Here is a 25,110-nt window from a genome sequence, read left to right on the forward strand (position 1 = left end):
TCATAACTCTGTTACAATATACAATTATAAGTAAATGGTAATACAAAAATCTCAAAATTTTCTTCATTATATATGCATTTTTAATTGTCATAACTTACTCATAACTCAGAGCTGTCGACCAATTTTCACTTGTGATGCAACGTATTGTTAAACATGTGTAAAAAATTAACCACCAATATTGGAAAATAACAACCTTATTATCATATACAGTCAAATAATTGTTTTATTAGGCAAGATTATACATTTTATGGTGAGTTTTGTAACTTTAATTATTATAGTCGTTGCTTCAGGCCAACCCCATCACGACTGTCCTCAAAGCCTGTCATTACTCGTATTTTTGTAGTTATAAGTAATCTATATGCTATTTTTTTTCGCAATTTCAATACTCATTTTTAATCGTGTCATTATTATTTGGAGCGATTTTTTCAAATAATATTTATGTGCAGCTTTATTCATAAACTCTTGAATAGTTACTTTTACAATAATTAAAATTTTCATCCATGAATTTTTATGCTAGAATTTTGTTGTATTTTTTATTTTGTATTTTTGCCATTGTCTTCTTTTTGTTGCTTTAAATCAACTTTTTAGAATAGTGCTACGATTTTTTGGCATAGTTTTCTGGGTATTTCGATTATTATAGCTTCATGTTCTTCAAATCAATAAACCTTAATTTCGAAACAACTCAGTACACCCCCTTCTAATTTCTCAGTCCTGCGATTACAATTTGCTTGCTTTTCATATCAATTGTAAGTTCTGCATGCCATCCCCTTTGATTTTCTTAATTTTGCTGCTATACATATGTTCAATTATGTGTTTTTCTGCATTTAATTTTTAGTTTCTTGTAACCAGAAAATAAATTCATTGAAATTTATGTTCGATTTTGCTTGATTATTCTTTGAGTACCCATTTAGGTTTGCTTCATAATTTTCCTTTTCAATTGATTTTGTTTTATGCTGCAATCTTTTGCAAATTATATGGTAAATTGGTAATTTTTGCATGATATTATGCTCTAGTTTAACAACAATATACTCGTCACCAACATATCGTCACCACTCGATGCACAATCTTCTGATTGCATAACCACTTTCGATGACCGCAAGACGCTATTCTTGTGGTAACCACCTCCTTTACTTGAGTATTGAATTTGATTAATTAAGCCATCTGAAATTGATTTCTCTATTTGAATTGAAAGTGAGTAATTCTACCAGGATTAAATTAAATTAAAACTAACCCAGAAATCAGGAAAACGCTATAAAATTTGACTTCTTTAGTAGTCTGAAATTGATTTGTGTCTTTTGTTCTACTTTGAATCTGTAAATGTCTGAGGTAGTGTGTGAATTAGGTGCATAAGTGATTGTTTGGATGAGGAAGGTATAAATTTCCCTTGTTTCACTTGGTTTTAATGAGTATGGAGTGGGAGATCCTAGTTATATCGGGAGGGGCTGTGAACTTCTGTTGTTGGAACCTAGGCTAGCAAGATCGGTAGACGCGTAAAAGTCATTGTTTAGGTATATATGAGACGGCCAGATTGTTTGTCTTAGCTAAACTCACGAATTTTATCCCTTAATTGATTGCTTTTGAGCTCTCTTACCTCTAAAACTATATAAATGTTCAGACTACCAATATTAGTTAGTATCTATACAATTATTTGACAAACAATGGCTAATTCCACGATTTTCAAGGTACTTTTCTTAAATGATCAAATGGTTTATGGATTATATGTATTGATTAGTGATTATATCTATTAGTTTAGGGTCCACTGATTGTGCTACTTGGGACATATAAACCAGACTTGATTCAATAATCAAGTGAATATATATAGATTCATACTTGCAAAGGGAAAACTTTCATTTTTATAAGTGACAACGTGACATACATGATACAAGTATTCAACAAACTTGGTAAGTTTACTTAACACTCATGTCTACTACTCCCTCCTATTCACTATATTCTTCCCCTTTCCTTTTTGCACAAGAGATAAGAAAATCCTGAATAGGAGGGAGTATTATTTATATCAAATTAACGTTTTATACTAGTTTAGTATCATGAATTGTTGTTGAATAATTTACTGGTTACTTCGTTCCATTGGTGACTTTCAAGTGGAACTGCAAGTGAATGGCATCTTCAATATGTATATCGATTAGAAACAGTCATAGTTGTCACGTAAGAAACACACTTCATAGAATGCAGCGATACTGATGACATTTGCGTTAATGCAGTATTCAGCATCTCTGCACTGGTCAAGGTTGGCTGGCTGGCATGTGCACTCTATGTTGTAAGGATCGATAAGGCGAACAATGTTGGATATGCCCAATATGTAAGAGTGAGCCTTCTTCCTCTCCCTTTTCTCATTGTTTTTTCTGCATTACTGGATTTTTTTCCTCTTTAAGTTTAAGATGGATATTGCCGTCTTAAACAAGAATTTGTGAATATATATACGGAATAGAGAGAGGATGAGTGACGTTCTAGAGAAATAAACACAAAAATGAGTGACAAAAACAAAATCGCCTTCCCACAACCGGACCACCACCAACCACCGACACCTGCCCATCTGAGACCCTTTGCCCAACCGCTTGCCGCCGCCCCCACCAGCAACTCTTCTGGAAGCTCCTCGCACAATGGCCCCCATCACCAACCGAACCCATTACCTGACCTAAACCCGCCACCCCTCCCTAACACCAAACAACAACCTGATCACAACAAAACCGCACCCTCATCATCTGCCACCCGATCTCATATAGATCGGCCCTTACCAACTCTCTCCTTAACCCCCAAATCAATCAAACTTCATCACCAAAATTCCCCATCTTCTCACCCACTCCGGGCAAGACTACTACCAGGCGCGAACCCGCCATTGATCTACCACCACAAGTTCTAACATCAATCCGCTCCAAATGGGAAAACTCCTTAATTATCAAGTTAACTGGGAAATCTATCGATTCTACACATCTAGCCACTTCCATCAGAAATCTCTGGAATTGTAAGAGCAATTTACATTTAATTGGGCTCGGAAAAGGGTTTTACTCGTGCAAAATTGAATCGGTCTCAGACCTTACCCGGATCAAGGAGAACGGGCCATGGTTTGTTCAAGGCAACTACCTCCATGTTCAACCATGGACTCCCAACTTCCAGCCTTCAACGGCCTCCATCACCTCTATCCCCACTTGGTTAATTTTGCCCGAGCTCCCTATCGAATATCATCGTGCAGATATTCTCAAAGCCATCGGAAATTCCATTGGAATCTTCATTAAGCATGACCCAAATGGCCTGTACAGGAACAATACTAGTACATTTTGTCTCATTGACATCGCTACAATAACATCAGTTTTATTAGAAACGATGTAAATGTTAATAAAAGACATCGGTTCTTTTAAAAACCGATGTAAATTGAATACAATTTCTTTTTTTATGTCGTTTTTCCTAAAAACCGATGTAAACATTTTGTGTTGCCATCGATTTTAACATCGGTTTTAACCTAACCGATGTGAAATCTTTCTCATTAACATCAGTTTAACATAAATGATGTAAACGAATTAGATTAAAGTGGAAACCCTAACAATCCAACATTAACCCACTACAGATCAGATTACACATCTCCAATTAACACCCCATTTTAGTTTATCATCTAGAACCACCGTCTGTACCGCTCACCTTCACCAAGACGCGGCTTGTGCGGCTGTGCTTGCCATCTATTTCTCTCATTTCCTCAACTATTGATTTGGGATCTTTAGGTAAGTTTACTAATCTATCTAGGTTTTTGCTTTTCTATTGTGTCGCACTTCCGCATACTTATACATACATTCCTTGTTGATTCCGACCTCACATTTTTCTTCATTAACGTCATCGCCGTTGGGGCTTTTATAAGTGCGAGGAATCTTATTTTTTCGAGTTCAACCTGATTATCAAGAACATTTTTCTATAAGTTTAGATGTTAATTTTGATTTCTACCTGCTAATGTAGTATAAATCAGATAGTTTATTTACAAATTTGTGTGGCTAATTGTTAGATGTTAGTCTTTCGGTTAGGGCATGTTTAATCAGGGGCATGTTTAATCAGTGCTAAATGTGCAATTTCTTAATTGGATAGTCTTTCCATTTGGGGCTTGCTGAATCAATGCTAAATGTGCGAAACTGATCTTGTATGTTATTACAACTAATTGAGGATTAAACATTTTTGGGTTTGTAATATTTGGGGATTTTTATGACAAAATCAGGTGGATACCAACCCTAGGCCAGCCCTCTTTATATGGTGATTTCTTCGTTCCGGCTGAAAACAAAGATATTATAACTGGTATACAACGGTTGCTTTGCTTGCTAGATTATTTATTGAATTCTGATATTGTGAATTCTGATGAAATGTAAACAATTACTCTGGTGAAATTGAAGAACACTCAAGAGTAAATAAATGTGAATTTTTATTCAGAAATATCTTAACTTAGAATGATGTACAATGGCTTGCTTATATACAACGATGTGCAAAATATCTGTAACTGTTTTGTAACAAACTATTTACAGGCTGTCAACATAACAAACTGTTCCTTGCTGATGTGGATGGAAAGTTCTGGAGAGGTCCAGAACCTTGATGGAAGCACGAAGACTCAAGGATTGATAGTTGTATAGGAAGATGAAGATCAATCAGCAGTAGAACTGAGGAACCCATACTATCAACATTATCCTTTGTAACTGGCCCCTTCAATGCTCAAATTATATGGTGTCCCCTATGTGGTAGGTTTCCATTTCCGTATTTGCAATTCATCTCATAACCTAAGAACCCAAAATTAGTTTAGTTAGTTTAACCATCTGATATATTTGGCGATTGCTTATTAGTATGGCTACTATGTTATCACTCCTAGGGCTTTTATCGTAAACCTTGGTGACATGCTCGATCGCTGGAGTAATGTGAGTTTTCTGTGTTGGATGTCAATTCTTATATTCTTTTTTCTTGCTAGAAGGCTTCCCAAAGATTGTTTAAAAATCAAAGTGAAGCTTTTTTTTTTTACAGATGGAACTTCATGATTTAGGCAATAACCAATTCAAATTTCCAAGAACAAACTCAACTTCTAGGTATATTTCATTGGCCTTCTACCATTTTTAGGCATTCAGCCACTAATCCACATTTTATTTGCTAATTTTTTGTTGCTGTTCTCCTTGATGCTACTATTTCTATACATTTAAATTGTTTTCCTGGAGATATATAAGCTCTTAGTTTAAGGGCGATACTGATATTTTCCTACATGAAATATGCTTCTCCACTTTTGCTCCTTCATTGCTTATTGGATTCAAAGCTTAATTTTGAAGAACTTTTGACACTTCTCACTTTTTTGGTGTCATGTCTAGAATTGATTTTAGCTCTGTTTGTATTTGATGCAGTTCTTGCTTTCGTTTTCATTATGGGACATCTGAGAAAAACATTTTTGTGCTAATAACAAGGTAAAATTACATAATCTGTTTCTTGTACTCCACCATTTGTATGAGATTTTAAGGCCTTAGAGTATTATTGAATAATTTTCATTGATGACATTGTAAGCCAAAGATATTAACTTGGAGGAATGGTTATTGATCATTTAGGTTGGCCTTCTTATTTTGGTAGATTTTTGTGTAACTGTTAGTACACTTGGCTTCATTTCACTTTGGCCATCTTAATATCCACCATATCTCTTGATGTGAATAACTACATCCATACATTTCACTTTGGTTTCATATTTATATATATGATTTACTCTCTTTTAAAAGGTTCTTCTCTTTCTATTCTTGGATCATTATTAATTGTTTTACATTTTGTTAAGACACTGTGAAAGAACAGTTTGATGTTAGTTGATCCTAAAATTGCGATCTCTTTCGTTTTCGTGTTTCGTACAGGTTTCGGAACAACACGAGTATAAGTTTATTGGACTTCATTCATAATTGTCATGTAGCAAATAATGTGAGGGTATGTGATTGTGTCCATATAGTTGAGTGTATATGTCAGTGAAGTCTGCTAAATTTTGGCGCGTATTCTCAGCTATGATACTTTGGTTATTATCAGATTTTTCATTTCTATTTTATTTTATAATATTTTTGCTTGATGTTTTTCTGAATATGAATATTGATGATGAGTGCAGGCTGTTTTTCGAATACAGGCTGTTTTTCGAATATGTATGATTATGATTTCAACACATCATCCTCGTGAAAGGGTTCAACTATGTTGGCACTAGTTATATCCTACTTTGATGACTGCTGAAGGCAAGAAAACTATGTGGATCCTGCAAGTGATCAGAAAATAAAGGCCAATACCACTGTTAGGCACACTGCCATATGCTTTGATCGTCTTCTGCTAGGCCTCAACTCATCCCTGACTTCATTCGTTGCTATAGTAGGCTGGTCTAGTATCCTCACTCTTTTGTTTCTCCCTTTGTTTTCGCATGCTGTTCAGTAGCTATAATGGTTACAGGGGCAAGAAAACTGTGGATCCTGCAAGTGATCCGAAAATAAAGGCCAATACCACTGTTAGGCACACTGCCATTTGAAGACGACGAGTGGCTTTCTACAGGGGATATAGCGTACTTCGATCATGATGGTTACTTGTAAATACTTTAAATACAAAGGTTTCCAGGTACCTTTCTTACTCTATTCATTGACAATTTGACAGTTATATATACAATTGTCGCAACATTTGATGATCCATGACTATCTCGCTGTAGTACAAATCTTTTGATCAATTTTGTATGCAGATTGCCTCATTTGGAATATGTTTTGATGTCACCTAAAATACTTGATGGTGCTGCAGGAGGGTAAACCCTACACTTGTTATACACTTATAAATACTATCTATTTTACTTAGATTTGGGACACGGGTTTGCTGAACTTGATGTTACTTGTTTTTTTTAGACATGGAAAGCCTATGTTGAGCCTGTTGTGAGCATATGATGAACTGTGAGCCATTCCAAGCTAAAAACTCGACGCATTGTTGCAAGTTAGAAGGAGCGCAAATATAAGGAACAAACGAGGAGTATTACACAATTATGTTTAGTTTTTTTTAATTAAATTTTGTATCATACGATTATTATTCAGTCAGGAGTCATCATTACAGACATCTTTTTTATGTGTAGATCAAAGAATATCTATGTTCAAAACACATGTATATTTTTAATTATGGATTATTAATATATAAATTCTGGGTTTTGGAAGTATAATTTTTTTTAATTGATTGCAACTTCCATTTGAGGCGTTTTCCCATAAGAAAACCGCCTCAAATGTAATTTTTTTTAATTAAAAAAAACAATTTACATCGGTTTTAGTCAATAAATGATGTAAATAGGGTGATATTTACATCGGTTCTACATCAAAACCGATGTAAATTAGAATGTATTAACATCGGTTTTACATAGAAACTGATGTAATTAAATGTTATTAACATCGGTTTTACCTAGTAAACGATGTAAATTATATACCGTTAACATCGGTTTTAGAACCGATGTTAAGGTTAAAATACTATATACGTCGCCCCCAGAAACATCGCCACAAAACCGATGTAAATGGGGCAAAATAACTGATGTCAATGGCACTTTTTCTACTAGATGCGCGATTTGCCAGGATTTCTGTCCATTTGGACCAGTCGAAACCAATACCGGAATCCGTCTGGCTTGGTAATTTCAGGCAAGAAATTAAATTGGCGGATAAGCAAATCTATTGTCAATCTTGCCATGGTTTCTGCAAGGGGCTTTGTTCGAGTACGGCAGAAAATGGAAATTTGGCATCTCCCCCAAAATCCGAGAATCACGTGCCTTCAAATGTTGCTTCTGCGCCTGATTGTGATAAGGCTCTGTCCTGTTCTGAGGGTTGGAGCATAGTACCATACAAAGTCCAAGGTATGCCCCCTTTATCCAGTACTTTACCTTCCTTTGTCCCCACAATTTCAAAACACTGCCCTCCCTATGATAAAAACTCTTCTGACTTCAACAAAAAAATCCCCATTCCCAACTCAAAATTATTCATTGACCAACTTTTTAAATTACCACCTATCTCATCCCTCCTTTCCCAGACCATCCCCCTTTTCCCCACCTCCCTCTTTAAAAAATCTCAACCAGAGACACACACCCAAGATTTCGAAAATGACAAATCAATCATCTCCTCCTCACCAAAACACCCCCTACCTAGCCCTAACCATCCCCTCCTCCTATCTCCCACCAACCCCGCTATTCAAACCAGGCCCTTACCCAACCTGAACCTCCCTAAAACTCCTCCTTTTTCCCCTGGATGCGACACCCGAGGCTTACTTCCAACCCCCAACTCTCACCCTACCCGAGTTACTAATCAACAACAACACCTTCACCCAAGAACATCGCCTCGTCTCGCCTCAAGCAACCGTCTCCAATCTTCGAGCCATTCTCCCAAACCCGCAAAACCCTCCTCCATCTTGCCTCAACATCTGTCTCATCAACACCAATTCAATGTCGGGCTGCCTTCATCCGGCTCACCTGCCGGACCTCTCGGACCTACCAACCTTACCCCCGGTCCTGAAATGTTACCTGACATGGTTCCTCAGGGAATGGCATGTACTCCACCCCAGTCTGGTGGTACCGCCGGAGCTCCAATTCCTCTTGGACCCTACACCCATTTTGCCTCGATTGAGGAAAATTTATCTATTGAGTTCAACCTCGAAGAACCTTCGAACTGCGAGCTTTTCGAATTCTGTAGTGGCCTTCCGAACTGCAACACGCCTGAATGCTCTGGACGTGTGGGCCAGTTGGGACCTTGTCCCGGGGATGGATTACCGAGAGCTCCTTCTGACCATATCCGGGTTGATTCACAACCTGCCCAGCGACTGCCAAAACCACGCGCCAGGCGTGGCAGAGGCCGTGGGTCCTCAACCCGGCTTGGGTAACCAAGCCAGCCCTTTCCTCCTCCCCTCCAACATGAATATCTTGTACTGGAATTGCCGCGGCATTGCTAGACCCTCCTTCCGAACCCACTTTTCCTACCTTATCAATGCACACAACCCGACTGTTGTTATCCTTTCTGAGACCCGAGTACGCTCACCCAACTCCCTGGTCATTGTGCGTAGACTTCCTTTTGACTCCTTTGAGATCTTGGACCCGGTGGGGTTCACTGGCGGCATCATCATCCTTTGGAATGCGGGAAAGGCAAACGTCTCTCTCCTGAACAAAACTGACCAATTGATCAATGTGGTGGTCCAGTAACCTATTACTTCTTTTACTTTCTTATTATCCGCAATCTATGCGAGTCCAAAATTTAGACTCCGGAAAAATTTGTGGCTTGACCTCATAAACACTTCGGCCAACCAAGACCTCCCTTGGGTCTGCTTAGGAGACTTTAATGAAGTTACTAGTAGTGCTGATAAGATTGGGGGCCAGGGTATTAAGATGAACAGAGTTAACCTCTTCAAATCCTCACTTGATTCGTGCAACTTGATTGACATTGGCTTTTCGGGACCTAAATTCACTTGGACTAATAGACGTCGTACTAATCCCATTCTAGAGCGACTGGACCGGGTTTGGGTTAATCAGGGTTGGTTGGATCATTACCCGAACTCCCACAACTACCACCTGACCCGCCTCTCCTCTGACCATTGTCCCATCATGCTTAAGACGACTCTCCCCCCATCCTGCCTATAAAGCCTTTAAATTTGAAACCTTTTGGACGTGCGAACCGTCCTTTTACCCCCTCGTTGCCAACACTTGGCCTTCCCTCTCGGATGGTATCCCTTCCAAACTCTCTAACCTGAGTCTGACTATTACTGACTGGGCCAACGTGATCTTTGGAAATCTCCCCAATAGGAAACGTAGACTCTCCTCCCGCCTCCTCGGGGTCCAACGCAATCTGTGCACTAGCCCCAACTCGGACTTCCTCCTGAACCTTAATGACTCCCTCACCAAGGAACTAAATTGCATCCTTGACCTCGAACATTTTTATTGGAAAGACCGCTCCCGCATTAACTGGCTTACCGACGGTGACCGCAACACTTCTTTCTTCCAAAAATCTGTTACTATTAGAAGAAGCTTCAACCGCATCCTCTCTCTTACTAACAATGTTGGTCATGTAATCACGGGACACGATGCCTTGAATTCTCACTTCACCAGCTACTTCCTTAATCTCTTCACTACGGGCAAAGATGTTGCTTATCTTACCCCTTATGTTCACCAATCCCATCCTGGCCCCCCCTTCATCACTAATTTCCAAGCCCCTTCCGTTGAAGAAATCCGTGCTGCTCTTTTTTCCCTTGGATCCAGTAAGGCTCCTGGGCCTGACGGTTTCCATGCTGGCTTTTTCAAAAGATGCTGGGACATAATCAATGCCGACCTTATCCCCTTCATCCAAAACATTTTCCACTCTAAATCCATCCCCGCTGCCATTAATTTGACTTCCATCTCCCTCATCCCAAAGATCCCCTCCCCTCAATCTATTACCAACTTTCGACCCATCAGCCTTTGCAACACCACATATAAGATCGTTACGAAGATCATTGTTAACCGCCTTAAGCCCTTTTTGCACTCTTTGATTTCTCCAAATCAAGGGAGCTCCATTCCCGGAAGAGGAACCACTAGTAGAAAAAACCCCTATCGTGACGCTGTTATAGTGGCGGTCCTAATAGAACCGACGCAAAAAGTAGTTAAGAAACTATTTGTGGCGGTTTTAATTAAGAACCGACGTAATAAAATAAACTATTGTGGCGGTTTTATTTAAAAACCGTTGTTATAAAGTTTTTGTGGCGGTTTAAAATGAAACCGACGTAAAAAGTGGTGTGGCGGTTTAATTTAAAACCGCCATTATAAGTCCTTTATGGCGGTTTTTATTTAAAACCGACTTGAAAAGGGGTGTGATGTCTTATTTAGAAAACCGCCACTTTAATATTTTTGAGTTTATTTAATAACCCCTAAATCCCCTATCATTCATTACTAACCTTCTGTATGCTTCTCAAATCTCGCCGCTCCTCTCTTTCTCAACCATTCTTTTTTTCTGCTATCTTTTTGCGCCATTTTCCACCACAATTACCCAGTAAAATGTTGTCGCCTAAGTCATATGGTCTTCGCCTCTGCCGTTGGTAATCAATGTGTACTCAATGTTCATCGCTGATTTGTACTGCTATTTGAAAGTGCTAATTAGGAAAACGACAGCCTCCTACTATGCCAAAGGTAATTGAATTTGCGTTTTCTTGTTAATTGTGTTCTTTATATACTTTTTTAGCTGATTCTTTCATATGTAATTTTGAATTCATTTGGGTTTCCTTTAATGTTGTCCTGCGTCAATTTAGTTTTATACTTGTCGTTATTTCGAACAATATGCTTTTGCGATTCATTCATCTGATAGTACCTTTCCGATTGATGTTCGGCGAAAAGATGATTTGCTACCTGAAATGATTTAGGCTATAAAATTCTTGTCGTTTGTAGAAGGAGGGCTGATAATTCATCAAATTCTCTACCGATTTATAAGTGTTTGTTTGGGACATTTATGAAGCATTATGTTTGTTATGATCATGGACACCAAGTGATTGTTGTAATGTCAAAGCTAAAGTTATGTGTTGAATTTTTCTTTTTATTGTTTGAGTAGGTCTTTACTAATACCATAATGTGTAGAAATCGGTCTTTCTACCTATGTTGTTCCAATAAGGGGAACTTTTCCCCATAACATTCCACTCCATTCGGCTGCTTGTAGTGTTATGATTTGCTTCACTTTTTTTGACGGATAATGTTCACCTGTTCCTTTATTTCTCTCAATCTTTTTGTTTTACATATGTGATTCACCCGTTGACATTATGCCCAAAGTAACAACAGTTTTGTAGAAAGCTTGACAAACAGAGAGTATAAGAGAGATGATACACAACTTTTCTATGACATGCTATTAGAAGAGTAATACATAGTAGTTTAGCTTCAAATAGAGTAGTTTAGCTTTAAATAGACGTATATGATGTCCGCTTTACTGCAGACGTTTAGAAAATACTAATTCTCCTATGAGACGGTCTCATCATTATCATAAATTGTTCTTCCAAAATATTGTTAATATCTTGCAGTGCTTTCTTGGCAAGGAGATTATTGTAACTTTTGCAAGTGGTGATTAAAAATTAAAATGGGACTTACTTCTTTGCTGTAAGTTTTCAACGTGGATCTAAACTAGATGCACAGGAGATAGCTCAATTTACTATTGTCTTGAACATGAATGTAAACTAGTTCCTTTCTATGCTCTCCTGATGTTCTTATAGCTATTTCTTCCCTTTCGTGTTCTGTGAATATGGTACAAATTTGTTAATGTTGTCTAGTAGGTACTAACTAACTCATGCAGCAAGATGCCCAAATGAATCTTTTGCAGCAACAAAGAAAAGACTGTTTCACTTACAGCAACAACAGTTGTTTGATGAAGTATGCTAATTTATTTCTAGTTTTGTAGAAATTGATTTGGAGCACCAATCGAATCACGGATGATATTATTCTATTCGCTGGCATACCCCTTTAACACGGTAATCTCTTTTATCTTTATTTCAGTCACAATCTGTGAGTTCATCTCTTATCGTAATCATATGACATGTGTATATATGTACCCATCTCGGCCATTATTTCAGTCACAACGCGTGAGTTAATCTGCAATTCAAGCTAGAAATATATACATCCTTGAACAACCTCTCTTAAGTGCCTTTGATCAGGCCTATATTCATTAGGAGAGAAGATTAATGTAAGATTCTGTGTGCCCATCTCGGCTTAGAGTCATGACTTGTCTTCTCCCCTTCAATTCAATTTTTAGTACATGATCTCATTAAGATAGGAGATTAACGCCTCTCAACAATATGTGTGTGTGTGGTTCAAGACTCGTAAATTGTATTGAGATACATAATATAAGTGTTTCTCTTGCAAGGATTATTGTGTAATTATACATCCTCAACTGGATTTATTGATTCTTCACCGAACCTCACTACATCCACTGGACACGTAAGTTCTCTTTCTCTCTTGTATTGTCATACCTTGACTCAACAGAGCACAATAATCCTATAACATGGGCAGATATCAAGTTTGAATAGGAATATACTTGTTACAGAACGTCTTCTCTTTTTGTGTGCTGTTAGCAAATTTAAAGAAGTTTTTTTTCTTTCAGATGTCGAGTCGTGACTATTGCAGTGTTTCTTACATTGTTGTTGTACCGTGATGCAGGTTGTTGTCGTCGTCTACAAAACAACTATCACCACTATCACCTATCGCCTATTGACTGCAGTTTGTTTGATGATAAATGTTGCTGCTGTGTGCTGTATTATTTCTGGATTTGCAGGCTGCAGATTATTTGCTATAGCTTATGGAGGAATCAAGCATGTCAAGTGGCGATATTCATGAGATCAAAGAAGAGTGGGCTACTAAATGTTTAGAGAACTTATAGATTAGTTTATCAACTAAGGCATGTATTTTTCATACACTTGGATATGCATCTTTGATAATAATGATATTGATGTTATTTTTATGTTGGATGTGATGCGAGATTGATGTAAGTTTGTTGCTGGACGTGTGTTGTTAGGAATACTATAAATGTGGTTATATTTCTTTTGACAGGTCTTATTGTGTTCATATAATATTTGGAATTATCAAATTTATGGGGAGGTGCTGCTGAAATTTCCGTAGAAAATTAATTATTATTTTAAAAAAAATATAAATAATTTTTACGACGGTTCCTTCAGAAACGACGTGAAAAAATTAAATATTTCAAAAATATTTTGCCTTTAATGGCGGTTCTTCGCCAAACAACCGACGTTATAATTACCTATAATGGCGGTTCTGTAACAACAACCGTCGTTTTTTTTACCTTTTACGACGGTTCTATTACAACAACCGTCGTTGTGCTTACCTATAGTGGTGCAATATGATATTATTTAAATACCTATGGTGGCGGTTTTTCAAACAATAACCGCCACTATATATGAGTTACAGTGGCGGTTCTTGTGTAAGAACCGTCGTTTTATGTAAGCCTATAATGGCGGTTTTGTTGAAAAACCGCCACTGTAGCTAAGCTATTGTGGCGGTTGTACAACCGCCGTAAAGGCTAAACAACCCCGTGATATACGGCGCACCCATAATTTATAAAAACCGCCATAAAAAGGCCATTTATGACCGCCATTATTGGGGGTTTTTCTACTAGTGAACCGACTCTAACTTCATCATTGCCTCTGAGATCCTTCATACCATGCACGTCTCTAAAAGTAAGACTGGATGGTTTTGTAACACCCCCATACTCCAAGTGCCTTACCAGGACCACTCAGGTATGAAGACATCACCATCTCGGTCGCCCGAGGTATGATAATCAAATAGACAAAACAGAAACAACATTTATAGTAAATAGTTTAATGAATCAATACAATCCTCGAAACCAAACTGAAAGTACAATACATTATTCCAAACTATCTGTTCTCAACTGAAACGTAAATAAATGCTAAACTACAGCGGAAGACTCTATCGTCATGTCGTGGCCATCCCAGCTATCCCAGTACTCATCTCTATACCTGCTCATACCTGCTCAATAACTGCTCACCACCCCCGAATGGATCACCACAGTTTTTAAAACATTTAACGGGGTCAGTACTAATCACACAATCAATATAAACGGCAATAACAAGACAACATACAAACTGAACTATCACACACACACACACCACCAACTCCCATCATCTCAATACCGATCGTCCACTTTGGACGGCCGCCAGATGGGGGACCGCAGGCCGTTCCCACCTAAGCCCCGCTCATCGCATCGCACGAGCGATAACCCCGTCCATTAATGTGCACATCCCCTTCCGTGGCGGGTTCCACGAAGGGCGAAACTAGGGCGTGAGATCACTCCCGCAAGTGACCCCACTCAGCCGAGAACGCATCTCGAGAGCCATAGAAACCAATCACAATCACAATCACAATCACAATCATCATATTAAACAACTAACTACAGCACATCACCAATATCCCATTATGGGACTAATACTGAGTAGGAAATCCTACCTGAAAAGCACAACACGCAGACGGTATCTACAGCTGTATCAAAACGGCTCCTCTACGAATTCTCCTCCTACCATACAACACATAGATGCTACCATTCAAATACTACTCATAAAAACCCCCAATTCCTAAATTAGGGTTTCATCAATCTTAACAAAACATTATATAAATTATATTAAAAGCTTACCCTCGACGCAAGGAATCCAACGACGCGAACTACGATACAAACTGACCGTCTGAACTCCGGGAATTGTCAAGAACGCGATTAGGAAGAAGACTAGTTGCTTTCTCTCTTAAACAGGTTTTAGGTTTTGTAAAAAGTGATTTAAAACAATTACGAATATGTTTAAATACCTTAATCGCGTAATTAACAAAACCCGAGAAAACTCCCCCAGTAAAACCTAGGACACTCGATCGAGTACCCAAGGTACTCGATCGAGTACCCATTTACTCGATCGAGTGCCCCGCCTACTCGATCGAGTACCCAACAGTCGAAACTGTTTTATTCCGCAACTTGCCCTTACTCGACAGAGTAAGGGCTACTCGATAGAGTACCCCAAGACATATAAATACGGAGTATTACAGTCTTCCCTCCTTAAAAAGAACTTCGTCCCCGAAGTTCAACCCATACATAAAAACAAACATGCTAACTCGATCAAGACACAACAACGTAACTGAGAACTCAAAACAAAACTCCAACCGACCATGAACTCATAACACCAATTCCACTAACTATTCCTACCTCCACAACATGGCTCACGATATCGTATCGACTCCATTATATCTCTCTCAACACTAACTCCATATGCTACCAACTACCATCCTCTAACGTTGCTAGCTCCATAATATCATCCATTATCAAATCCAAAATCAAGACACTCATGATCATCAAACGGAATGTTACATTCTACCACCCTTAAAAGGAACTTCGTCCTCGAAGTTTACTCACACTCATAAACATCCTCATCCAACTGCCAAGACTATCCAAATATTCTCGCATTCCTAACATCAAACTACTACAAGCACGTCCGTGACCTTTTAACACTATCAACCACAACATATACAAATCCATATCTTATGCTACACCAACGCTCTACTTCCAAATATACTACCATATGAACAACAATCAAAATCTCTTTTATCGCATCCTACTCCTCTTAAGACAAATGTTACGTCCTCGTAACGCACTACTACCAAACCATATCTATATCTCATTATCCTCTGTACCACCACATGTCAGAGATAACCGTCTATAAACCAATCACTCACCATTCTTATATCCAAGGCTCCCATACATAAACATTTCTCATTTGGCATAACACCTAACCTATACCATAGACTCGTAACAAATCACCATACCCACTCTTCATTATTACTGCCAAACAACATACCTCTCTATGTAAGACACTTATCTCCCAGAAGCATAACTCACGATCCGCACTCATTACGTACACGCACACTAGATCTTCAAGTTCTTTCTTTCATTACCGCAAAACTCATACACAACCGAACATGACACTAATTTCCAATACCCTACACTCACTGTCTCAACAAAAGATTATGAACCACCTGCATCATTCGGGTCATTACCACACATGTTCTACGACTCACTTGCCATTACCATGTCTACTGAAACCTTAACTATTGTAACAACCTCTCACAACCGTGTCCCCTCAACAGAATATCACTATACTATGACAACAACGAAAACATATACAACTCTATGTATATCATACTCTACCCTCATTCCCAACTTAACCAGGTAAAGAAAACATCAATAAACAAGACAATTGTCTATCTGCACAAACTGAAACTCGCAGGGAACAACATCAAACAAAACAACAATCTATGTATAACTGCTATGTACTTTCGAAACTCGAATCATAATCATCCTGCCTACTCCACCACAACCGGTGACGGCATCACAACACCGCCACCAACAGCCACACCGCAGTGCGAAAATACCCGCATCACAACACTAAATATCGTGCCCGGATCACCACCCGAGGCACCACAACCACATCGATAGTCATCACGACTGCATACCACTCCCAGAAATACTGACTCAGAATAATTTCTCAGACAATAAAAACTTACTCAAATCCACTTTATTAAATCACCACGCCACATATTATATGGATAAACAGATAAGCATCTCATGAACATCATCTCTGCCATTTCATGGAATACACATGTGTTATTAATACACATAAAATTATAACTAGCCATGTCAAATTAATCAAATTATTACCTTTTTGGATATCATTCAATTAAATTACCGTGTCCAACATATATATTACAGAACATTCAGAAAACAACTTTATAAGTATCACACCATACTACTTCTTATGAGGTCAGAACCTCACACAAACATTTACACATATCATAGACCCGTAATCACAACCAACTAGTCAATCCTGACCACGTAAGTTACCACTCAACAAAGGTTACCTGACGCCCGAGCTTAACTCGCATGCCCCTCATCACATTCTTCCATTCACATAACCAGCACCTTCTGCCATACTTAACTATACAGCTAACACTCACTATGAGAAACCGCCTCCTAAGATTATGTCTTATACTTCCTCACAACCATCCCTATCAATTCAATCTCTATAAAATCAGTCTCTTTAGAATTGCCATCTTTCCTATTTATCATTAACCTTAAACACTAGCGACAACACCTCCACACAACTACCGTTCGGACATCAAACCTCTTACACTCATCTCTAAACATCACGATTTCTTTCATATCTTTGGTAAACATCCCAAACAACGAACATCGAATCCACCAACAAAATTTACCTCAACATTCTTCCCAATACTATCCTTAATTGTATCATCATCTAACTCTCCACCAAAATCTCATATCATGCAAATATTCTACCAACTTCTTACTTTCCTTGATTCCTCGAAACTCATGATTAATCATGTTGTCCTGAAACTTCTGTATAACTATTAACTTACTTGCTCTTGATAATATCATACATCTCGACGATTCCTTATCTTATGTCACATAACTCCGGTGAACATTTTTCTCAACTTACTTTTATCCTTCTTTTCTCTTTATACTCAACAATACTATTACTAGCTCAACTCCTTATTACTTCTATCTAACTCTTTAGTGCTCCGATTATCTTTTCATTGCTCCAAAACTCAAATCCCATTATTTCGTATCGATATCATCTCACTCTTTCTTACCATAAATATTCTCTTATTATGCCATTAATCAATCACCCTTGCCACTAATTTATCCATAAAATCAACGTTCACTGTTCAAACAATTGCATCTCCTTTGTACCTTTCTAGAAATCCAAATTTATTTCATACCGTTAAATGCCCAAAGAAATCACACGTAGTTCCACCTCTGAATAAACCAAATCTTTCAAACTCACTCACTGTCTACAAACCCAGCTCGCAACATGTCTCCATAAAGTTCACTATATACAGCTCTTCTCAACCCCTTTAAAACGAACTTTCAGTACATATATTCTTGACCCACACGACTCCTAACCATCTCCCTCCGTAATTCTTTACACATCTCAAGCTGCCACTATCCACATCCTTACTTCCAATCTTTTCATTCTCACGTTCCTTAAACTTACATCATCCCTTGCCCACATTTCCTTACATTTCATTACTCAACATACAATCATGTCACTCATCTCGTCTCACACAACATGCTCTATGCCTCAATTAAGCCTTACCAATCTTCCTTTTCTTTTTCCACCATCTATCATAATCACATATAATTCATGTCCTCCCCACCGAACTCATATTCATCATACATGTCACTCTTTACATCATAAGATTGGGTAACTTACGCGTCAAGACCAACATACATGTAAAACAATGCATAAAGAAGCAAAATGACACCTTTGAATTAAACATAATATGCAACGAAGTCAAAAGGTAAGCATATGACCCAAAACAGGGGTCACTAGATCGAGTACAGGCCACTCGATCGAGTAAGGGACTTACTCGATCGAGTAGGTGAAGATTAGAAGGACGTAAAACAAATTACCAGGGACACTCGATCGAGTACCTGACGTACTCGATCGAGTACCCCCCTACTCGATCGAGTACCCTATTTCTCAGCACTGTCCAGTTTTCGTAAAACAGCCATAACTCACTCATTTCTTGGTCGTTTGGGGCGTGTGACCTATCGTTAGAATCGTAAAAGGACAAACTATCACCTCCAATTGGAATCACATCAAAATCATTTATGCATCTCAAGTTATAACAGTTTAAAGACAACTTTGTCAGAATCGACGACATAACTATTTGATTTTTACTTCCAAACAAACTTAAACAACAACCAAGCAAACAAAACCAGTCCAAAACTCATAAAACCAGTATTCATAATCATATGTTACTATTTTCAAAAGCCAAGCAACAACATTCATCATGCACATAATTTATCTAACTTGCCAATTATGACTTACCCACATGTTTTTATTCTATTACCTTTCGTAAACAAAATCACAAATACATGACATCAAATCCCCTATTCACATGTTACTAGCATAACAACATTATAAAATAACTTTCATTATATAACATGCTTAATCGGAACCATGTTACCATACCACGATGATTCATCTTTTTCCACTAATTCATCCATCATACCACATATTTATCCACCATATTCGTTCAACATATTCACCCAGCACATGTTCAATTCACACTCCCAACCTTCTGTACTTTTACTCAACACGACAATAACAACATGTATACTTACACATCGCTTTATATATATATATATATAGACAAAACACTTTTCCTTACATAATTATAACATGCCAACTTACATGTATCAATAATTATACTTTCATGCTTTACAATCAACCAACATACAATTCACGTCATTATCATCTTTCATTCATCAATTCATACAACATACTACTACATAGATACACACAGCACACAATAAGCACATAACGATCCCGACACATATCCCATGGTGACCGGTTCAAAATTGTAGGGCGAGTTCGCGACTTTAGGACGTCTCCCAAGTCTTTGCATTAGCTCCTACAACTTTTACCCCGGGTTCATTTTAATTGACTCCCTATGTTCATTAGGTTCATTGGTTACAGGTTTCAGGATCGTCGCTCTGATACCATTTGTAACACCCCCATACTCCAAGTGCCTTACCAGGACCACTCAGGTATGAAGACATCACCATCTCGGTCGCCCGAGGTATGATAATCAAATAGACAAAACAGAAACAACATTTATAGTAAATAGTTTAATGAATCAATACAATCCTCGAAACCAAACTGAAAGTACAATACATTATTCCAAACTATCTGTTCTCAACTGAAACGTAAATAAATGCTAAACTACAGCGGAAGACTCTATCGTCATGTCGTGGCCATCCCAGCTATCCCAGTACTCATCTCTATACCTGCTCATACCTGCTCAATAACTGCTCACCACCCCCGAATGGATCACCACAGTTTTTAAAACATTTAACGGGGTCAGTACTAATCACACAATCAATATAAACGGCAATAACAAGACAACATACAGCTGAACTATCACACACACACACACCACCAACTCCCATCATCTCAATACTGACTGTCCACTGGACCAGCCCTGCCAGTGGGGGACCGCAGCCGTTCCCACCTAAGCCCCGCTCATCGTACGAGCGATAACCCTGTCCATTAATGTGCACATCCCCTTCCGTGGCGGGTTCCACGAAGGGCGAAACTAGGGCGTGAGATCACTCCCGCAAGTGACCCCACTCAGCCGAGAACGCATCTCGAGAGCCATAGAAACCAATCACAATCACAATCACAATCACAATCATCATATTAAACAACTAACTACAGCACATCACCAATATCCCATTATGGGACTAATACTGAGTAGGAAATCCTACCTGAAAAGCACAACACGCAGACGGTATCTACAAATTTGTATCAAAACGGCTCCTCTACGAATTCTCCTCCTACCATACAACACATAGATGCTACCATTCAAATACTACTCATAAAAACCCCCAATTCCTAAATTAGGGTTTCATCAATCTTAACAAAACATTATATAAATTATATTAAAAGCTTACCCTCGACGCAAGGAATCCAACGACGCGAACTACGATACAAACTGACCGTCTGAACTCCGGGAATTGTCAAGAACGCGATTAGGAAGAAGACTAGTTGCTTTCTCTCTTAAACAGGTTTTAGGTTTTGTAAAAAGTGATTTAAAACAATTACGAATATGTTTAAATACCTTAATCGCGTAATTAACAAAACCCGAGAAAACTCCCCCGTAAAACCGGACACTCGATCGAGTACCCAAGGTACTCGATCGAGTACCCCCTTACTCGATCGAGTGCCCCAGCTACTCGATCGAGTACCCAACAGGTCAGAAACTGTTTTATTCCGCAACTTGCCCTTACTCGACAGAGTAAGGGCTACTCGATAGAGTACCCCAAGACATATAAATACGGAGTATTACAGGTTTGCACTTAAACTTGACCTTGAGAAGGCTTTTGACAGGCTCGAGTGGGACTTCGTCCGTTCCTTCCTTATCTCTGTCAACATCGACCCCGAAACTATCTCACTCATTATGAGCTGCATTTCCACGTCCTCTGCCTTTGTGACCTTTACTGGCACACCTCTCGATACTTTCTCCCCCACCCGAGGAATTAGGCAAGGCGACCCTCTCTCCCCTTACCTTTTTATAATCTGCATGGAAGCCCTCTCGCGTCTCATCCACCAAGCCTGCAATGACAATGAGTGGACCCCGTTTCCCCTAGGGAAAGGTGGAGTCTCCTTCTCTCATCTTCTCTTTGCCGATGACATTCTAGTCTTCGGTAGAACCTCTGAAAGAAACTTGTGCGCCCTCCAAGACACCATCCTCTCCTTCTGTTCTAACTCCGGTCAAAAGATTAACTGCTCCAAAAGTAAAATCATTTTCTCCAAGCACACCCCCCCTTCCGAGGCCGCCTTATTCGAAAACGCCCTCGATATTAAGAGGACCAACAACCTTGGCACTTATCTTGGCTTTCCCCTCCTAGGCAGGAAACCTAAGCGTTCTGATCTTCATTTCATCTTGGATAACATTCAGTCAAAACTTGCCACTTGGAAATCTAGGTTTCTGTCTAGAGCTGGTAGGTTATGCTTGATCAAATCCACCATTAATGCTATCCCCAATCATGCGATGCAATGCATTCGCCTCCCCTCCTCCATTCTCCGCGACATTGATAAGACCACTAGGAGCTTCCTCTGGCCAAGCCAGTCTGCCAACAAATTACATCTCGCAAATTGGGACCTTGTCACCCTTCCCCTCTCCTTAGGCGGCCTCGGAATCAAAGCCGCCGAGCTTCTTAATGATGCCCTCTCAACTAAACTCAGCTCCAACATCCTCCTAAACCACTCCTCCACTGCTGCCAAAGCCATCCGCAGTAAATATTGCACCCCTTCCCGCCGCTCCTTCTCTAGTGGTTCCCATATCTGGAAGAACATTGGCAAAGGATGGAACATTCTTAAAGACCATCTCACTTGGTCCATTGAAGACGGCTCCACCATCAGGCTTTGGGATGACCCTTGGCTTAACCTCGGTCCTCTAAGAACCCTCGTTCTGGGCCCTCTTGGCCTTTGTTCCTCTAATGCTAAACTCTGCTCCATTATCACCAATGGAGTCTGGGACTTTACCTCCCTGGATTTCGTCCTCCCCGACTCCATCATAATCAGCATCCTTTCCACTCCCATCCCAGTTACTACTAGACCGGATACCCTTTCCACCTCCCTTGCCCCCAAAGGCAAGTTCTCTATCAGTGACGCTTATGCCTCCCTTTGCCGTCCTCCTCCCACCCTCACCCTCTCCCCCTTCCCTGATAACCTTAACTGGCTTTGGGATCTCCCAACCCAACCTCGTATTAAAGTCTTCCTCTGGCTAATGTGGTGGAATAAATTACCGCATAAGGCTTCCCTTTTCGGAAAGAACATCTTACCCTCCTCATCCTGCTCCTTGTGTCCTAACCCCTCTATTCCCGAGACCACTCTCCATGCCCTTCGTGATTGTAGCTTCGCCTCCCACTCTTGGTCTATCCTTAATGCCCCTCATTCTTTTTTCACTGCCGATCTCCACCACTGGATTTATGATAACTGCACCTCCCAATCCCGTAGTTGGATTACCCTTTTCACTTTCGTCCTTTGGCGCCTTTGGTTGCGTCGCTGCGATTTAACCTTCTCCCCCTCCGCTTCTGCCTCCTCCTCCCCTTCCACCTTCTGTGCCTTGGTCGCCTCCCAATCCTTTGCCTGGATCTGTGCCTCTAACCGTCCTCTCACTGCCCCCGTTATTTGTTCCACCCACCTTGATGCCTTTAGCTACCCTTTGAGCCGGGCCCCTCCGCCGCTTGGTTGGTTTAAAACCAACGTTGACGCGGCCTTCTCCCCTTCTTCTTCTGTTACTAGCCTGGGGTGTGTCATCAGAGACGGTCTTGGTTCCTGGGTTTTATGTTGGTCCACCCGCCTCCTTGGTCCTAACCCCTACCTGTGTGAGGTCCTTGCCATTCGGGAAGGGATTTTACGCTCTAGAGTCCTTGTGAATAACGTCTTGATTGCCTCTGACTGTCTTGATGCGGTTACTTCCATTTTAGGCACCTCTGCCCCCTGTGGATCGTTTACTAACATTATTCTTGAGTGTAGGACCCTCTTGCAGGACTACCCGCATTTGAAGCTTGTATTTGAGAAGAGATCGGCCAACCGGGTTGCTGATGCCATTGCCCACTATTCCATTAGGGACTCTAGTAATTTGTCGGGTTGTTTTGAGTGGGACCACCCCCCTCCTTTTGTTATAGAACTCTGTACTTTAGACTCTGTTTTGGCCTGCGCGCCTCTTTCCCCCGACCCGCCCCCGTGATGTACTTCTCAACTCTGTTTGTTTATTTATTTATATAATGCTCCCTTCTTCCAAAAAAAAAACAAGAATTTGTGAATCAACAAAGTTGCCTCTTTTAACAGAGTTCACGCTGCTGTGGTTTTGTTGGGAATTAATTGAAGCAAATATCAATAGAACAGTAGATAGCATCATTAAAGAAAGTGAGGATTCGTAAGTAAGCTTTCCACCGAGAATCAAGCTATAAAAGAGCAGTTGAATGACATGAAACAATGGAAGTTGCAATTGGCGCAAACTCTAGCTTCACAGGGTATTCCACATAACTACTCAATCATGTAATCCCAACTCTGAACCTCACAATGATGGGCATGCTGATGATAATGATGGTAATGGAGGAAATGGGGGTGACTTTGCAACTCAAATATTAGCTTGTTAGATGCTTGAGTTGTTTTTAGATGATAAGTAGACTTTATTTAGCTGGTATTTCTGTTTGTTTGTTGGAATTGTCAAGAAGACTCGGTTTGTGAAACAATGTAGGCTGAATTTTATGTATGCAAAGCCTTTTTTTTTGTTAAGCAATTCGTTCTCACTGGTAGTTTTGTAAGAAATTTGAAGCATGTTGCTGGACAGAAAATAGTACAGGTAAAAATAGTAAGAAATTTGAAGCATCTTTAATATGGAAGGTGGTGTAAATTAAACTTTGCGATGGAAAAATTAAGTTTTGCGATGGATCGAATTAATTTTGCGACGGAATAATTAGGCTTTGCAATGGAATGAATAAACTTTGCGATGGAATAGTTAGGGTTTGCGGTAGAAGGGATAAATTTTGCGATGGAATTCTAAGGCTTTGCGATGGAATGAAATGATTTTTGCGATGGAATTTTAAAGATTTGCAATGGAATTAATTATTTGTTGCGACGGAATTTTGAATAATTGCGATGGAATACAAAAGTAAATAGCATGCTTAATCAAAGTTAATTAATTTAGATTCCATCGCAACTTCCGTCTCTATAATGTTTGTTACGGAATTTCCATCGCAAAGGAACATATTTGCTACAAAATTGTGCAATGAAGTGAAGTAGTCGCATTTTCCGTCGCAAAGACCCATTTAGCGACGGAATATATTGTATTTGCGACGGAATTTGGTCATAGCTAAAGCAACTTCTTTTTGTAGTGTTTATCGTATGAATTATAAAGTGTAGACCTTTGTTAGTGATCCTCTTTTGGAATTTAGATCATAGGTAGGGATGGCAATGGGTAGGGTCTGGGTAGAGTCCGCCTAGACCCGGACCCGACCCGAGATT

General features: G+C 39.5%; 1 protein-coding gene and 2 long non-coding RNA genes across 13 annotated transcripts; all 3 read left to right on the forward strand.

The window, feature by feature from the left end:
* The first annotated feature begins 597 nt into the window (after nt 1–597).
* LOC141642443 (uncharacterized) lies at nt 598–24,381 on the forward strand. Of its 2 annotated transcripts, none has more exons than XR_012543311.1 (3): nt 598–1,901; nt 2,220–2,323; nt 23,932–24,381. It is a non-coding gene; the product is annotated as an uncharacterized LOC141642443 (long non-coding RNA). The 2 variants fall into 2 exon arrangements; XR_012543310.1 differs by having other exon boundaries at nt 2,220–2,317.
* LOC141628768 (uncharacterized) lies at nt 3,515–7,165 on the forward strand. 10 transcript variants are annotated; one of them, XM_074441865.1, is made up of 10 exons: nt 3,515–3,731; nt 4,214–4,290; nt 4,515–4,724; nt 4,827–4,898; nt 5,002–5,063; nt 5,370–5,429; nt 5,859–5,928; nt 6,101–6,591; nt 6,710–6,769; nt 6,867–7,165. In XM_074441865.1, the coding sequence occupies exons 3-8, from the start codon at nt 4,695–4,697 to the stop codon at nt 6,191–6,193; spliced, it is 387 nt and encodes a 128-aa protein (XP_074297966.1). In that variant the 5' UTR covers nt 3,515–3,731; nt 4,214–4,290; nt 4,515–4,694; the 3' UTR covers nt 6,194–6,591; nt 6,710–6,769; nt 6,867–7,165. The 10 variants fall into 10 exon arrangements, 9 of the variants coding, with proteins under 9 accessions (XP_074297966.1, XP_074297990.1, XP_074297976.1 ...); XM_074441870.1 differs by lacking the exon at nt 4,214–4,290 and having other exon boundaries at nt 3,518–3,731; nt 6,101–6,351; nt 6,430–6,591; XM_074441883.1 differs by lacking the exon at nt 4,214–4,290 and having other exon boundaries at nt 3,519–3,731; nt 4,853–4,898; nt 6,101–6,351; nt 6,430–6,591.
* Nucleotides 10,854–13,477, forward strand: LOC141642444 (uncharacterized). The gene is made up of 3 exons (XR_012543312.1): nt 10,854–11,131; nt 12,381–12,916; nt 13,136–13,477. It is a non-coding gene; the product is annotated as an uncharacterized LOC141642444 (long non-coding RNA).
* Nucleotides 24,382–25,110: the final 729 nt, after the last annotated feature.

This window comes from Silene latifolia, chromosome 2 (assembly GCF_048544455.1).
Source record: "Silene latifolia isolate original U9 population chromosome 2, ASM4854445v1, whole genome shotgun sequence".
NCBI lineage: Eukaryota > Viridiplantae > Streptophyta > Magnoliopsida > Caryophyllales > Caryophyllaceae > Silene > Silene latifolia.

Bases quoted from the DNA above. Each gene is read 5' to 3' on its own strand.
- LOC141628768 (XM_074441865.1), top strand. From the start codon at position 4,695: ATGCTCAAATTATATGGTGTCCCCTATGTG. The intron at 4,725-4,826 runs GTAGGTTTCCAT...ATTGCTTATTAG, and splicing joins TATATGGTGTCCCCTATGTG to TATGGCTACTATGTTATCAC. The intron at 5,430-5,858 runs GTAAAATTACAT...TGTTTCGTACAG, and splicing joins ATTTTTGTGCTAATAACAAG to GTTTCGGAACAACACGAGTA.